At 35.3% G+C, this 16,657-nt stretch overlaps 1 protein-coding gene across 4 annotated transcripts in view; it reads left to right on the forward strand.

The window, feature by feature from the left end:
* The first annotated feature begins 10,219 nt into the window (after nt 1-10,219).
* The window catches only part of LOC149076665 (pre-mRNA-splicing factor CWC22 homolog), a 336,314-nt gene continuing 329,876 nt past the window's right edge, over nt 10,220-16,657 (forward strand). For 2 of the 4 annotated variants that reach the window (XM_089244291.1, XM_089244289.1), the window contains exon 1: nt 10,220-10,330. In XM_089244291.1, the coding sequence (XP_089100417.1) occupies nt 10,308-10,330 (23 nt within the window). In that variant the 5' untranslated portion in view covers nt 10,220-10,307. Of the gene's footprint in view, nt 10,331-14,323; nt 14,349-16,657 lie in introns of those variants that run through there. The other 2 variants (XM_089244288.1, XM_089244287.1) reach the window with 1 other exon arrangement.

A 16,657-nucleotide genomic window follows, 5' to 3' on the forward strand; every position in this document is an offset into this window, starting at 1 on the left:
TTTTAATATTTATTTTACTATTTACTTATTGTTATTGCTTTTTTATTTGTTGTAACACATTAGCGGGAGAAATTTCGTTTAAATAATTGTAAAAAGGAGCCGAGAACTTCGATAATCATCAGACGACGGGCAAAAAAAAGGTATGCAGCTATTTGTACACAATTCAGTCAATACATCTGAAATATTTATTTTTTCTGACTTTATTTTGCGTAATTAATTTGAAAGTAGATATGTTCGCTGCAGTTTCGTGTCGAAATTTTATTTCCTCCTGCATTGAGAGCAGTTTTTATCCACTTGTTTAATCATGGGAGCACATTTTTCAGATCTAATATATAAACATTTTTTTTTAATATTGAGTAAATCACATTTCTCAGGTCTATAATTAATTAAAAATACAAATATTAATGTGCTGAGCGACGTGAAATTTAATGAAGGGATAGGCTACTTTTTAAATAAATAATATAGTTTGCAAATTCAACTTGCATTTTAAACCATTAAATTTAAATGTGAGTCATTTCCCTGTGTAAGCATTCTTGCACTATTCGGAATATTTTATAATTCAATAATTTTGTTGCCTATATGCTGGATATTATAAATACTACACCTATAACATTTTAAATTTTCTTTTAGGTGTCTCGGTGCTGCTGTGTTTGCAGCGATAGATCAAACTGCAAGAGAAAGCGAAAGACAGAATGGAACCCTCGTCGTACTAAGAAAGGAACGACAAAGTTACCAATTGAAAGAAAGTCACCAGAGAAAAAATAATGAAATCAATGAAAAGGAATTCAAAGAGCGTCACTGTCTCGCTCGAAAGTCATCTTGTAGCTGAGTCTTCTTATGAGTGGTTCCTAGTAAAAAACTCAGAGTACTTCATGGTAAAATAAGTGAATTTATCCTTTCTGCATGAATAGTTGGAACTGAGTTTTATGAAAGCTGCCCGCTATTACTCAGAAATGATATTATGGACATCAATATTTTATTTCACCAATCCAGCTTCATATCGCTTTGGAAGGAATTCAAATAAACTGATACTACCTCATGCATATTACTTCAAGTATTGCTACAAAAAGTAGGTATCCTAGCGTATGGTACAGAATTCAAACGTGAAACATCTAAACACGAAAAGTGCTGAAGTTATGAACTTCTTGAAATTGAGAAGTTAGTTGGTTTGATAATGGCCAAAATTTGTGTAATTATTATTTTAAGCTTGAAGCATTTTATTAGAAAGCTTCAATTAAAAGTTTGACATCAGTATAATATTCAAAGGTAAAATATTCAAGGTAAGTCTCTAATGACTGTATCAAAATAATATGTAAAGTATTCCTGAATAATTACATAAAAATAAAAAACTTTAACACCAAATCTTCAATTAAGGGGTCTCGTACCTTTTAACATTGTGGAAAACTATGCTCTAATAGAAATATCATTAAAAATACTATTTAACCATCGATTTATTCCAAATTTTTTACACATGTTTTTGATTGCATATGCTATCCTACGCTGGTACAAAATTTTACATATCTTAGATACTTAATTTTTTGTGAATTTTCAAAAAAAAGCATTAAAACAGCTTGCATGCGTGATAAAATACCATGACATCAATGCAATTGATTAAAAATAAAGGAAACTGTTAACTTCATGAAATAAAGCAAAATGTTGAGATTTTATTGACTCAATCTTATTTAAAATTAAATTTTAACTAAAAATTTTTGGAATTTGAAATTTAAGTTTTAAAATTTAATTTTAAATAAGATTGAGTCAATGAAATCTCAACCTTTTGCTTCATTTCATGAATTGAAAAGTTTCCTTTAGTTTTAATCAATTTTTATTCAATTACATTGATGTATTTTATCATATGCCCAAGCTGTTTTTAATGAATTTTTTTTTTTTTTGAAAATTTACAAAAAATTAAGTATCTAAGATACGTAAAACGTTATACCAGCATAGGATAGCACATATAATCAAGAACATGTGTAAAAAATTTAGGATAAATCAATGGTTAAATAGTATTTTTAATATTTCTACTAGAGTATAGTTTTTGCCATGCTTAAAATAATAACACCTCATAAAAGAACTCTTTGATTAAAAAAAACTTGCTTCTATAAAACAATTGTAATATTGCATTGAATAGTTTATTTTTTAAATTTGGAGTATTTTCAAAAAAAAGTGTGTATGCATTTTGAGTAGACATGAAAAAAATGTTTTGCATTTTTCAGGAGATATCTTTTTAATTTTGAAACTTAACATTTAAAAAAAACATTGATCCCATGTTAACATTTTATTTTCGGAATTTTAGTTGAATATTTATTTCTAAGTGTTCACAATTTAAAATTAGAAACTAAAATTTATTTTATGGAAATTTTATAAATGAGTGCAACAAGAGACTTTTCATAATGTGAAATCCCATCAGGATTTTGAAATGTGTTTTCGAAGTTCCCCTCATAGATTAATAAATTTGAACATTTGCGAAAATTTTATGTTTATAGCAGCAACTAATTTCCCTTTGAATTAGAATTGATAATATGAATGTAGTTTTCAGTGAAAAAAAAATATTTTAATGACATTGTTGTTTTTATTTTTGTACATTGCCTGTGTATCCTTTTATTTTAAATACAAATTCGAATGTCATATAAATAAAAAAATGAAAAGTCAAATATATATATTGCCTGATTTTTCAAAAATATTTGCTTGGGAGCAAAAAAAAAACCACCTAGAAATACGTGTTGGCAGAGAATTTGTGAAACCACCATTTTTTTTAATAATTGTTAAATTACCTCTTTTTATAATTTTATTATTCATTAATTTAACATTCAGTGTTTTCCGTATACCATACTAGGCAATAATTGCAGTAAAAAAATCGTCAATTTTTCTTTCTAATTGCCTAAAAATACATGTTGGCAGCGTGTTTTAAATGCGAAGTGTGTACGCGGTAGGACCCGGGTTGTGACGTCACGAAAACATGTTTCAGGCTTGTAGTATCTAGGAGGCTTTGGCCATGTCCCCCTCCCCAATGAAAGAAACTTATTAGTCAGCTGTGCCTGCAGGGATTGAACAGCGGGGAAGAAATGAGATAAACGTATTGTCATGACTCATGGAACAAGAAAGCCAAAGACCATTCAGAGTTTTTATAAGAACTAAAATTTTGAGTAGATTGTTTCCATTAACTAATTCATAATTAGGACAACTTTTGGTTAGAATTTTTTTTTCATCATTGCAAAATGAGGAAACCATATTCATACGAATTTTTGGGGGAGCTGAGCCAATACCTTCTAGAGCAGAGCCAATACCTGCTCTAGAAGGTATTGACTGAGCCGGGTCTTCAGAAATGTTGTGGGGGCTCGGGCCCATGGGCCGGATACAAGTTTACGCCTATGCCGTATATACGGGACAGCCAGCAACTTTCAGCGTTCTGTCCCCAACCAATGTTAATTTCTTCATGTCAGCGCCTCTGTTGTGAAGGGCCTTCGAACTTGTTAATAAGCTTAATCGTTGTTCACTTTACCTCCTCCCACTTTTTTTCTGTTGTCTCATGACACTTCCCCAAGGATCACAACAAAAGAAAAGACGCTCTTGAGTTTACCGACAGTACAAGCAAGAGAAAGGATTTCCCCCCCCCCCCAAGTTATCTATAGACGTACCTTCAGGCAGCACTCAACTGGGAGGATGCAATTATTTAGGATGGATGGATGCCGGGGTGATCGCGAGATAAGACTACTATTGTCACAGAAAAAACAAGTGCATTGAAATAAAAGTAAAAAAATAAAATTTCGAGCAGATGGATTTCTACTAGTAATGTTATTTAGAAAAAATTTTTGTCAAAAAGTTTTTTCTGAGCCGAGTGTGAGAGACATTTCCACTCGAATTTTTGGGAGCTGGGGGGGCTGAGCCATCTCTTCAAAAATGTTGGGGGGGGGGGGGGCTCGGGCCCATGGGCTGGATACAAGTTTACGCCTATGGGTGCACCTGTGGACATGGAGGCCTCCGGTCCTTCTGGTATAAACGTTAATGACACACTACCATCTAAAAAAGATCCTGTTCCCGATGTCTCTAGTGAATTCGAGTGTAATGATTTCTCCATTTCGCCCGCGGAAAGAGCGAAGCAACGTCGAACAATCAAAAGACAAAAAAAGTGGTCTGAGCCCCAATCCCGAACTTGATTGTCCCCCCCCCCCCCCGCACACGATTGTTATCAAGTAGATAGCGGTGTTTTTTGCCTTTGTTACGTGCGTGTTTTTTTTTCCTCTTGTTTTTCTTTCTGGATTCAGTGAAAATATTTCATTGTTATCGTGTTCAAACTTGTCCCCCCTCCCCCTAAAGTCTGGGATATTTTAGATGTTTTTCCCTCTTATTTTTCTTTTTTCTATTTGCTATATAATGAATAATGTTGACAATAATATCAAGATTATCTCGTGGAATGTTAGGGTATTTGATCTAAATATTTAGCGTTACATAATTATATGTTGGATTATGATGCTTTATGCTTATCCTGGTTTTCATATATATCGTGCTGATAGACCTGATGATTTCGGGGGTGGTCTTGTACTTGCAGTTCGTTCAATCTACCCCTCCCAATTTATTTGGAAAAGAGTGGACTCATCGTTCGAACTCCTTATTGTTAAAATATTTTTACAGATCGTCTGTTATACCTCATCAATGCTTACTGGTCCGCATCTCCTTTCTCTTTTACAGCTATTAATGAAATTTTCAATTTTATTACCGGGGACTTTGTTCTCCTTGGTGATTTTAATGCTCATTTCTCTGCGTGGAATTCGCATTTTGATTCAACTGCTGGTCGAGCTCTTTATAACTGGTATTCAACAATCATCCAGTTAAACATCCAATAATGTTTGCCTTACTCCTCCCACCTGCCCTACTTATTATGGTGCTACCACGCAATCCTATCTGGATTTGTGTTTTTCATCGCCTGAGGTTCATCGTTCACTATCCTTGTCACCGTTGTCATCATTATTTGGTAGTGATCCTCTTCCTGCTATGATCTCATTCTCCTCATTGACAAGTTCTAATATCTACTACTCATACAAAATTCGTTGGGCATCCTTTCGTTGGGCACTTAAAGATTTAAGTAGGGTTTCCGCTAACGCACCGTTTGATACTCTTTATGCTTCTGAAACGGTTCAAAATAATTCCTTTATCACCAGGTGCCCTCGTCATCCTCGTACTTCTCTTGATAAAGATGGGCGTCTTCTCCTTAAGGAGAAGAAACTGGCCTTTCGTCGTTTTAGGTTTTCTCTTTCGCAAGACAACTGGGTCTCATACAAACGGTTGTCCGCTAAATTTCGGCGCCACCTTCGTACTCTGAGAGTTAAACTTCTTTCAGATAAGTTATTTCCTTTCTCTCCGCCTTCCAAGATTTACTCAACACTAAGACGTCATAGATACGTCGCAAACAAATCTTTTGATAACTCTCATCATATTTTTGTCATTGCCCAAAACTCTTATGCCGACGTTCTTGATCAAATTTACCTCCTTCCGAGATCATCATTTCCTGTGCGGTCGTAGGGTTCCCCCTCATGTCTTTGAGGGCCCCCCTCATTCATTCTGTGAACATATGGATATGGCGTTTACAGATATAGAATTATTGCGAGCTCTTCGGACTGGAAGGTCGAGTACTCCGGGTCCAGACAGTATCCCACTACGAGTCTATAAAAGTCTTCCAAACAAAAGTCCGGAATTTTTACATGTGTTCAACGAATTATGGTCATCTAATTATATCCCTCCGTCATTTAAGGAAGGCAGAATTGTCTTTATTCCAAAACCTGGCCGTTCACCATCGGAACCCTCTGCTTTTAGACCTCTCACTTTGATTAATACTGTGAACAAACGTTTCGAACGCCTCATTCTTTTTAGATTAAATTGGATATCATTCAAATTTAATTTGTTCTCTCCCTGTTTTTATGGGTTTCGTCCCAAAACTGGTTCAGAATCATGTTTACGAGACATTGTGTCCACTATCTGGGATGCCTTCAAGAACTCTTATGTCTTGTATCTCATTGCCTTAGATTTGAAAGCAGCGTATGATTCGGTTCGCCATGATCTTCTAATTAACAAGTTAGCACGAATGGGGTTCGATAAGAAATTTCTATCGTGGCTTTATGAATACCTCATCAACCGTCTCCATTTTATTCACTGGAGAGGCAGGAAATCCAGTACGTTTTCACCTACTACTGGTCTCCTGCAAGGCTCTTCATTATCGCCTCTTCTGTTCACTTTATTTACGATTGATTTACCTTCATACTTGCCCCCCAACATTCATCTCTTCTTGTATGCGGAAGATATTTTCCTGACTGCAAGTTGTTCGGATGGATCCTCTGCTGAATCTTCTCTTACTCTCGCTGTATCTAAGACCATGCAATGGGCTTAAGACAGTGGTCTCGCCATCTCCCTACCCAAGTCAAAATTTTCAATTTTTACAAAGAAACGTTCCTTTCACTTTCCTACATTCACTATTGGTGGAGTGTCTGTTCCTTTTGATCCCTTCATAAAAATTCTGGGGGGTCTATTTTGATAGATCTCTGACTTGGGCAAAACAACTCAGTACTATTAAAACTAAAGGTACGTTTATTTTAAATATTTGTCGTTCCATCACATTCCGCTCTCGAAATGGTCCTTGCAAGTATACGAAACCTATTATCTTGAATATGGTGTCTGGTCTTCTATGCTATGGTCACATGCTTGGTTCAATTCCTCTCGCTCATCTCTTTCTAAAATTAATACTATTTATCACTCTGCTTTGCGTTCTATTTTGGGTCTACCTACATCTACTAGAATTGTTAAAAGGAGAATGATTTTGGCATTACCGACTCTTACTGAACTTCTTTCACCTCGATGCGACTCTGCTTGTATTCGGTCAACGGCGTCACCCTCCCAGGGCCCTTCTAATCTGTGAGACTCTGGATTCAAACGTTTAGCTCCTCCTCTGAGGACGAAAATGGAAAACTTTTCTAATTCTATTGATTTTACTCTTACAAGCACTCTTCAACCTATTTTTGATTTTTACCCTTGGCATCTTCAAAACGTTTCTTTCATCACTGATGACTTGGATTTTCAGAAAAGTTTCCCCCATGGTTCCTTACAACTTTCGTTCCAGCACTATTTAAACTCCTTGGACCCATCTTCCATCATCATTGCCACGGATGCCTCTAAGAAAAACCAAGTTGTCAGTTGTCTGCGGCGCTTTCTGTCCCTTAACTAACGTCGTCAAGACATATTTTATCAATTCTAGCTCTTCTGTGTTTACCGGGGAAGCTCTTGCAATCATTCTTGGCCTCCGATTTTTTATTCCTGTCTCTCGGCAACCCATTGTCATAATCTCAGACTCCAAATCCGTTGTTTCTGCCGCACGAGCGTTCTCATTCCATTCTCCTACAGTCATTTTTCTTCTTTATTATCAGCTTGTTTTCACAAGCTCTCTTTCTAGTTACATTTCTATTATCTGTGTCCCTGGTCACTCTGGCATTACTTTTAATGAGATTATTGATAGTCATGTTCACACTGCGGCTTCTTCTCAGTGTGTAACCCCTTCCAACCTCTACCCAGAAGATCTGATTTCAATTTTTAAATCCCGATATAAAAGATATTTCACTCAATCACTTAAAAATACACTTCCTGATTTCCGTCTATTTTATGACTGTTGCAAATTGTATTCATTCTTTTTTTCGAGCGGTAAACTTGAAAATATTTTTTACAAGCTCCCCTGTAACAGGGCTCCTCTTTTTGAGTATTTACATCGCGTTAATAGGGCGGATAGTCCATTGTGTAGCCATTGTAACAATTTGGAAACTGCTTCCCATTTTCTTTTTTGTTGCAGTCATTATGATTCTATTCGTAATGCTACTTTCCGCAGTCTTCATTTTCCTGTTTCTTGTTGGCGAGATTTTGCGTCGACTCCTCCTAATATTATTATTCCTCTCTTTGAGCGCTTCGTCATTCGTAATTCCCGTTTCATTTAGCTGTTGGTCTTCAGGCTCATCCTATCTAGGCTGACCATATTTCCTCGAGAGAAATACACGAAATCGAGATTCCAAATACGGGACATCGCCAATTATCGCCAAAAATGACGCCAAAACCGAACAAAGGTGCCAAATATTACTGAAATTACGGAAAATCACAATTGCGGGAAATACAAATACAACGCCACAACAGGCGACTGAGAAAAAGATGCCCATAAAAATATGGATGTCATATATTTCAAAAATATAACAACCCAATTAAAAATGCAATTAATAAAAATTATAATTAATATATACACGTGATAAAATATTTTACAATGCCCATAAAGAATACTGATGGTTGTCTTATTCTCAGTATAAATAGCTTCTCGATTTAGTGTATTTTTCTGTAGGTGGATAGGATTGAACCCATGTACCCTGAACTTCTCCCATCTGTAACTCGTACCTTACCAACCCACCACGACAGCACTCGATGAAGCATTACTGCGAATTGCAGTGGATTAAAATGAATTCCACGAAAAAAAAACCAAGACAAATGTGGGAGATTAATATTTTTATTTATAGTTGTAATTATCATAATATGATTTATGAGTTGAAAAATTATTTCATTCTTTGACTTCAATAAAGAATAAAAATTCAAGTGGGCTTCGTGTAAAATACGGGAAATACCGGGACACATTTCGTAAAAAGTTGGGACAGCCAAAATAACAGAAAATACCGGGACTGTCCCGAGAAGTACGGGACGTATGGTCACCTTGGTCCTATCGATACTCTCACTTTTATTGTTACTTCACCTCTTCTTTCATTGAGTTGTCTAGCTCTAGATCATAGTTTCCTAAGCTTTTCGATCCATCGCCCCCCTTCTTCAGAAAATTTTTTCTCTCATCGCCCCCCAACTCAATCGAACCCATAGGAATGTTATACCCATGGCTTCTATCGCCCCCTTGGACCTTTCCATCTCCCACCAGGGGCGATATTGCCCACTTTGGGGAACACTGCTCTAGATAGTCCCGTAGACCTAGGCTGGCCATATTTCCTTGAGAGAAATACGGGACATTGAGATTCTAAATACGGGGCATCGCCAATTATCGCCAAAAATGACTCCAAAACTAAACAAAGTTGCCAAATATTATTGAAATTACGGAAAAATCACAATGGCGGGAAATGGAAATACTGAAAATTGGAGTGGATTAAAATGTAATCCACGGCAAAAAAAACGTTCACGAAGGCAAATGTGGGAGATTATTATTAATATTCTCATTTATAGTTGTAATTATCATAAAATAATTGATGAGTTGTAAAATAATGTCAATCTTTGACTGCAATAAAGGATAAAAATTCATGTAGGCTTCACGTAAAATACGGGAAAAACCGGGACACTTTTGCCAAAAAGTCAGAACGACCAAAAAAACAGAAAATACCGGGACTGTCCCGGGAAATACGGGACGTATGGTCATCTTACCTAGACCTGAATAGCACTGTTTTTGTAAAACCCCCTCATATGTTACATTTTCTTTTTTATTTACAGATCTCTTTTCTTTTTTCTAACTCAGATGTTTTGTGTTTCTGCTTTGTTTTTTGCTTCAGTTATTGTAATTACCTTTGTCTGGTATATATATTATATATATAACTATATAATATATATATAATATATATAACAGACAAAGGTAATTACAATAACTGAAGCAAAAAACAAAGCAGAAACACAAAACATCTGAGTTAGAAAAAAGAAAAGAGATCTGTAAATAAAAAAGAAAACCTGTTTTTGTAATGTATTTATATATATAAATACATTACAAAAACAGGTTTTACAAAAACAGTGCTATTCAGGTCTAGGTAAGATGACCATACGTCCCGTATTTCCCGGGACAGTCCCGGTATTTTCTGTTTTTTTGGCCGTTTCGACTTTTTGGCAAAAGTGTCCCGGTTTTCCCCGTATTTTACACGAAGCCAACTTGAATTTTTATTCTTTGTTGAAGTCAAAGATTGACATTATTTTTCAACTCATAAATTATTTTACGATGATTACAACTATATATGAGAATATTAATCTCTCACATTTGATTGAACGTTTGTCTTTCGTGGAATACATTGTAAACTAACGCTTAGAAATTCTGTTGATCTTTGTCCCGTATTTGGAAACGCAATGTCCCGTATTTCTCTCGAGGAAGTATGGTCAGCATATATATATTTTCAGTATTACTATTTTTTGGCTTTGATTCATTCAGTTCTTTCTCCCTTTGTCTGTCAATTTTTTTTTTAATGATCAGGGGATGGTCATAGTAGCCGGGAGCCCTGTATAATTATTATTCTATTGTATTGCAAAAAATAGTAAAAATGTCACCCCATCCTAAACGAAGGTAAGTTATTCATACCTTAACAAAAGTTACTACATATGCAAGATTACGCAAACTACCATTCATTTTAATAAAGCATTTTCTCGTATGGTCACAAAGGGACTGATAGGTGGTTGTCCGATTATTTTCGTCAGACGTCGGCCATATATAATATGTATGGTCCTCGGAGGCAAAAAATGGATGTTCCATGATTTTTTTGTTTGGAAACAAGTCCCTTGTTGTCATAATTGAACAAAAAAAAAGTGAATGTCACACCAATGACGTTTTTTGAATAAAGAAAAGTACGGAGAAAATTTCATACGTTGTTTCACCTACTCATGGAATAGGATGCCATATTTCGGGTATATGAGAGACTAAACGAACTTATTATATATTGGACAATAAAATATAAGAAAAGATATAAGAAATATTAACCAATCATTTTGCTACGACAGCCATGTAAAAAGGTGGTGCCTAGGTTGGCATATGCTGTCGTGCAGATTTCCTGTCTTTATCACATGGATATGATAGAATAACTCATCATACAACTACTGTCGCCTGCACAGGCATCCTTTTGCTGTATTATCTCTAGAGATAGAACGAATATTCAGCTGCTATTCGGTATTCTGCCCTTTTGCCAAATATTTAGTTCAGCCAAACAACTAAATCTAAGCACCACAAACAAAAGCACTTCCTAATTGTATAAAATTATATTAATTGGAATTGTTCCCATAAATCATAGGCGGAGATAGACTTGGAAGTCTGGGGGGGGGGGCATGGTGATATAAATTCATATATACATATACACATTAGATCAGTCGACTCCCTTGGTTTTATAACATAGTTATTGATTTTGTCCACTCTGTTACAAAAATAAATATCACTGTAACAAAATAAATATTATTTCTGCTGTTTTTATGTCTTAAATAATGAAATAAGCTTATTTCTTACGCATGCTGAAAAAAAGTTTTAAAAAAATTTTGACTTTTTTTCTGTTTTGATGGACTTTCATGATTTTTTGGAAATGGCACATAGAAAAGTTTGTTTTACATATTTTATATTATATTTATATATATACTATATATATTTTTTACATATTTAGCTACTTAAAATCAAAACTTTTTTCTGCCTGACAACGGTTGGTAATTTATAATTTAACATCTCAGTTTGAAGTGTTCTTAGTTTTTTTTGCCTGTGACAAAAATGCTTCGCTTAACTGAGTGTACACCCAGTAGTGCATTTACAAGGGGGCTAAGCGGGGAAAATTCTTAGGGGCGGCTAATTTTGGAGTATAGAAAGAGAGGGGGAAAAAAAACATTTTTTAAAAAAATTCACATTTCGTAAGTGTGTGGAAGTGTCATATGCGTCATTTCCATCGTAAATAATATATAATTATTAAACCATATTGTTCATTTTTGTTTATTTTTTGTGTTTTTTTTACACAGACTTCCGTCTAAACCTTCCTATTTACAGTGTGCAGCCTTCCTAAATAGTATTGTCACAAGCAGAGGTGGGAGGGTGAGTAGGCGTCCAGTAAAGCAAAGCAGCTCTCATTTCAGATTACTGAAGGTGCTGCAAAAAAGACAAAAGAGTTCAGCCGACATCCCCTAGAGAAGAGGGGTATCTTCTTCGGAGAGCTATCTATGGATGTTATTGGTACAGTCACGGCCAACTAGATATACATAATTTTTTAGTGGGCTATGGTGCAGTGGTCAAGATGAAAAAAAAGGGGTTCTTTCCGTGACTAGAGGCTGCTGCACATTTCCCAGCTGACCAGAAAGAACATTTCAATAGCTCAATTTTGGTTCTCTTTAAATGTAAAAAGACAGAACATTCCACTGATCTTAACAACACCCACCATATGGGAAAGAATCTTCTGCAAGAAGATGCAGAAGGCTCCGGCCGGGCTTTGGTGAGTCTTGGCTATGGGTGACCATCTGGGGGAATAGAAACAGTGTTAAATGCTATAAATCAAACGGACGAATTTCATTACAATAAGATTTTTGAGACTTGTTTGAGAATCGAAGTGGGATGAAGCTGGTCAATCCAGAACAACATATGTTTGCAGTCACAAATTTAAATATAAATAAATCGTGGTAGAGAATGGTAGGCAGGGTCACATGATTCCGTTTACTGGTTTTATAAGGACAGCTCTCCTTATGTGAGGTTTACCTGAAAAAAAAGGGGGGGAGGGACAAATGTGAAGCGTCGCAGAACCCACATTTTTATTAATTATATACAGTATTACAAAATTACATTCCGTTATAAACGCAGGATTACCAACAAAACGGGAAAAAAACCCCTCTTCATTTTGCACTCTCTCGACGAGAACAAAGTAAGTAAATATCAAATATAGCTACTCATTTCTGATAAGTTCATGCGTTTTGTATTTTGTGAGAGTTTTCTTTAATGATAATTTATGAGCAATCGCCACAATTCAATCTTTGGTAATTTGAAATCCTTTGTAAGGGTGTGAACATAGGGCGTCCGTATTTCTGATTTTCGAAACCCAATGTTCATTTTTGTTTCAAAAAACAATTTCCAAGAGATTGACCTATTGAATCACATGATATTCATCTGTCAATTAACCGAGTAGCATTTTTAAAATTGGCGAGCATTTGACAGTCATTACTGAGCATTTAGCAAGTATTTCCAAAATTAAAAATAAGCATTTAATAAATTTTATTTCAGAAATGTGCAGCAGATGCAGGGCCTTATGTTAAACTTATAAACAAAACGTCTTATATTGATTGTTCTTTTTTTCCGATGTAGCGACGCATACGTTCATGTGGTGATTACTTCAAGAAATGCAGTACAGTATTAAACTACATGTTACCGCAATAGAAAAATATACGCAATAAAACATGCAAACAAAAGACCACAATAAAATATATATTAGTTATTGCTCATTTCGTTTTTAATTCTAATAAAAGATATTAATTACTACTAGATAAATCCATATTAATTTGTATTTAGAATCAATTTAATATGATAAATTTGGTTATTCAGAGCTATAGAATTGAAATTGGAAAGTTTTGGAAATCATTAAGTTTCGTGGCGGATTTTTGGTCACTGAATTTAAAGGTGGCACATTTTTTGATATCATGTAAAAAATTTTCATAAAAATTGATTTCGGTATAACAGGAGAAAATCGATAAAATATACATTATTCTAACCTTTTAAATGCTAAATTAACTTTTCAAAGAATTTTTTAAATAAGCTATACTATTATTATATTTTTATTATGTAGCTTTCAATATAAAAGTAGCATAGGGAAAAGAACAAAAATGGAAGGAACAAAAGCAGTTTAAATAATAAGAATTTCTTGTTTCTAAGTATTTACTGAGGTATTTGGATTGGAAAATTGGGAGAAAAAGTGGCAAAAACTAATGGGCAACACTTCTTTCCCAACTTTTCTCCGATTTTTAATTCAGATATCTCTGCGAATATAGCACTTAGAAACTCAGAAATTTCGTTGGTATCAGAAGAGATGGCAACAACTTTTTAATTCGGTTTTTGGGCACAGGTTGTTCAGGTTAATTTTTTTATTTTAATAACTATACAACCCCTGGAAACATGAACAATGTAGCTGAAATTCCCGACTTCGCACATTGACATTTCTCAAGAATGACTTTAATATCTATCACCGTTCTCTTGCTATTCCCATTTTGAAAACCGTCAGATGATTGTGGGACACTCTGTGCATTCAAATAATTCAATTATTTAAATCACACGCGCGCATGTAAGTGCACAAACCACCAGTGGGTCTTGTCTAGAATTTTAATCGGTCCACGAAACAATTTTCAAAAAGTATTTCACTATTTCAAAATACACTTTAGGACTTGCGGTTAAACATAATATGTATAGATATTATGTAATGAATTATTGATTTTGTTGCTAGACTATAACCAAGAATGCAGAATTAAATTTATGAGTGTTTTTCATCAATGTGTTGACGTCTGCTGGCGGGAGGTTGAGCACACCCCTATGATATGGCAATCATTATATGGAACGGAATAGGATACAAATACAGGACAGAAAAGTAAGATTTAGGCGCAGCTATATACAGTACCATTTTTTTTAGCTTTTGTTTGTTTGATTTAATAGTAATGGCGTGGAGGGGGGGGGGAGTAAAAAAGACTGAAATGGGAGGGGGTGGCAAAATTTGTATAGTCCACAGGCGGCAAAAACGTAAATACGGCCCTGTGTACACCATTGTAACAGAGTGGACCTAACTGTAGCACGGTGCACAGAAATGCATTGACAGCATTTCTGCTATTAATGGATTTTTTGTTAATCCGTTAATAGACATAGCGCGTCACATAAAAAAAATTTTAATTCACGTGCTTAGCGTGCCAATTAAAATTTTTGTTATTTGATGAAAAATTTCAGGGCGCGGTAGCCCGGTCGATAAGATACTCGCCTAAAAGTACCAAAGGATGTTTAGAGGTGTCGCGAGTTCGATACCCGGTTCGTCCTTGTCAGAAAACTTTCCTGACACAGGGATACAACAAAAAAACGCCGACTTGACCGCAGCAAAAAATTGCTACCGCAGGGAGTCCCCCATCGAGGGGTTAGCGCACCAACCTCTCGACGAGTCTAAAAAACAAGCCTGCCGTTCGGAATCGGCAATAAATTGTAGGTCCCGGTCTAATTAGCCCTCGTGTGCAGAAAATGACCGTGGTGCGACAAAAAATGATCAATGATCAATGAAAAATTTCAGAAAAACCGAAATTTCAGAAAAGAACGCACAAAAATTTGATTCACACATTCTACGGGACGCTTCTTTCCCAGTTCCACAATGAAAAAAGTAGAGGGAAAACCTCCCAAATTTTTTTCCCCTTTTTTTTTCTTTTTACTGTCTATCAGGATCGTGCTACTATAAAAAAGTGGTTTTACTACTTTGTATATTGTACTGTATCATCAATACATCTGGGTTGTTGGAGATATTTAGTTTCCCTAAATGAGGTAGTGTTTAGAATTTTTAAAGAGAATTTCTGAGTTTCTATTCCCAGTGTGAATTTTCTCCCCTTTTGTTACATATCGGAAATTATGGTACTTTTGCTGCTATCTGCCGGTATTCATAGACTACACGTCGTAAATTTGCCTCTTTCTTACAAGATTGCGAATCCACATTTTTTTTAAAATCGTAAATGATTTGGAACGCCTGTTTAAAGTGTAAAACATTTTCTGAGATCTTAAAAAAAAATGGATCTGTAAAAACTCTACCTTGAATATCCAGTTAGTATTGAATATCATCTAGCTACTATGTGGTGGTCACTGCATCTCATCGCAAAAATCACTGGTGTGTATGCAATATTTCATTTTCGTGGAGGCTTGGGCCCCTATACCCCTGGATTTTGCCTTTGGTGAAAATCCGAGTTTTGAACCCACGATTGCGCAGTGGTAATCGGCTAAAAATATGATTTTCTGAGGTTTTCCAATTTCGGGTCTGTTATTCTTTTGAAAAAAGTTCTATTTGCCACGACAATCACAAAAACCTACAACACATATGTATACATTAAATTTCAAATCCATGCATTACCAATATGGAGGATAGATGCAGGACCGCAACTTAGGTGGGAGGTAGAGCAGGCAGGTCTAGTGTCCCTCCTTTCCTGGGCTCGGAACTAGAGGACGCGCCGAATTCACCCTTTATAACTGCTGCTTCTACATTACACGGGATGCCAAAATGTGTGTTAGCCATGTTTCTAGTTGGTAGTATCTAGTTGGACACACACACACTTAAATTTCACCAACACAAATCTGACATAGCTCCAATATTCAGGTGTGAAAATATGTGGCATTTAAATGGCGACAGATCAGAGTGGTGGACCATCAGGGAGGGAAAAAATAAAATCATTCTATATATATATACACCAAGAAATCGCTTCGCAAGGATTTATATGAAATCCTTGCTTCTGCAAATAGAGAAGATAGGGTCTGATAGAGTGTTTACTGAGAGAAGAGACTCTCATTTGCTTTTAATTTAAATCAGAAGATATTGTTAAAAGAGCTAAGATTTTTTTAAAGAAATGAAAAGTCAATCAGAAGGGAATTTATATAGATTGATTTATTTGTAAATATATAAATGTATGCCTCCAACTTTTAAGTACATTGGATCCTGCTTATAATGTTTTTCAAAGAACTGTCATAAAAAAACGTAAGCAGAAAAACACTTCAAACGGAAATTTTAATAAGAATTACTTGAAGTTGGGACCATAGAAATCAGTTGTACGAAGTGGAAAATGTTGGATGTTATAAGCAGGATCAACTGTATACTTCGTTTAGATTTGTTATATGTGCTACATTCCATGTTAAATTCTCAGTGTCAATGGGCTTCTTTGCAAA

This window comes from Pholcus phalangioides, unplaced genomic scaffold (genome assembly GCF_987345545.1).
Source record: "Pholcus phalangioides strain wild (caught in Gottingen) unplaced genomic scaffold, Ppha-v1.0 ptg000015l_1, whole genome shotgun sequence".
NCBI classification, from domain to species: domain Eukaryota; kingdom Metazoa; phylum Arthropoda; class Arachnida; order Araneae; family Pholcidae; genus Pholcus; species Pholcus phalangioides.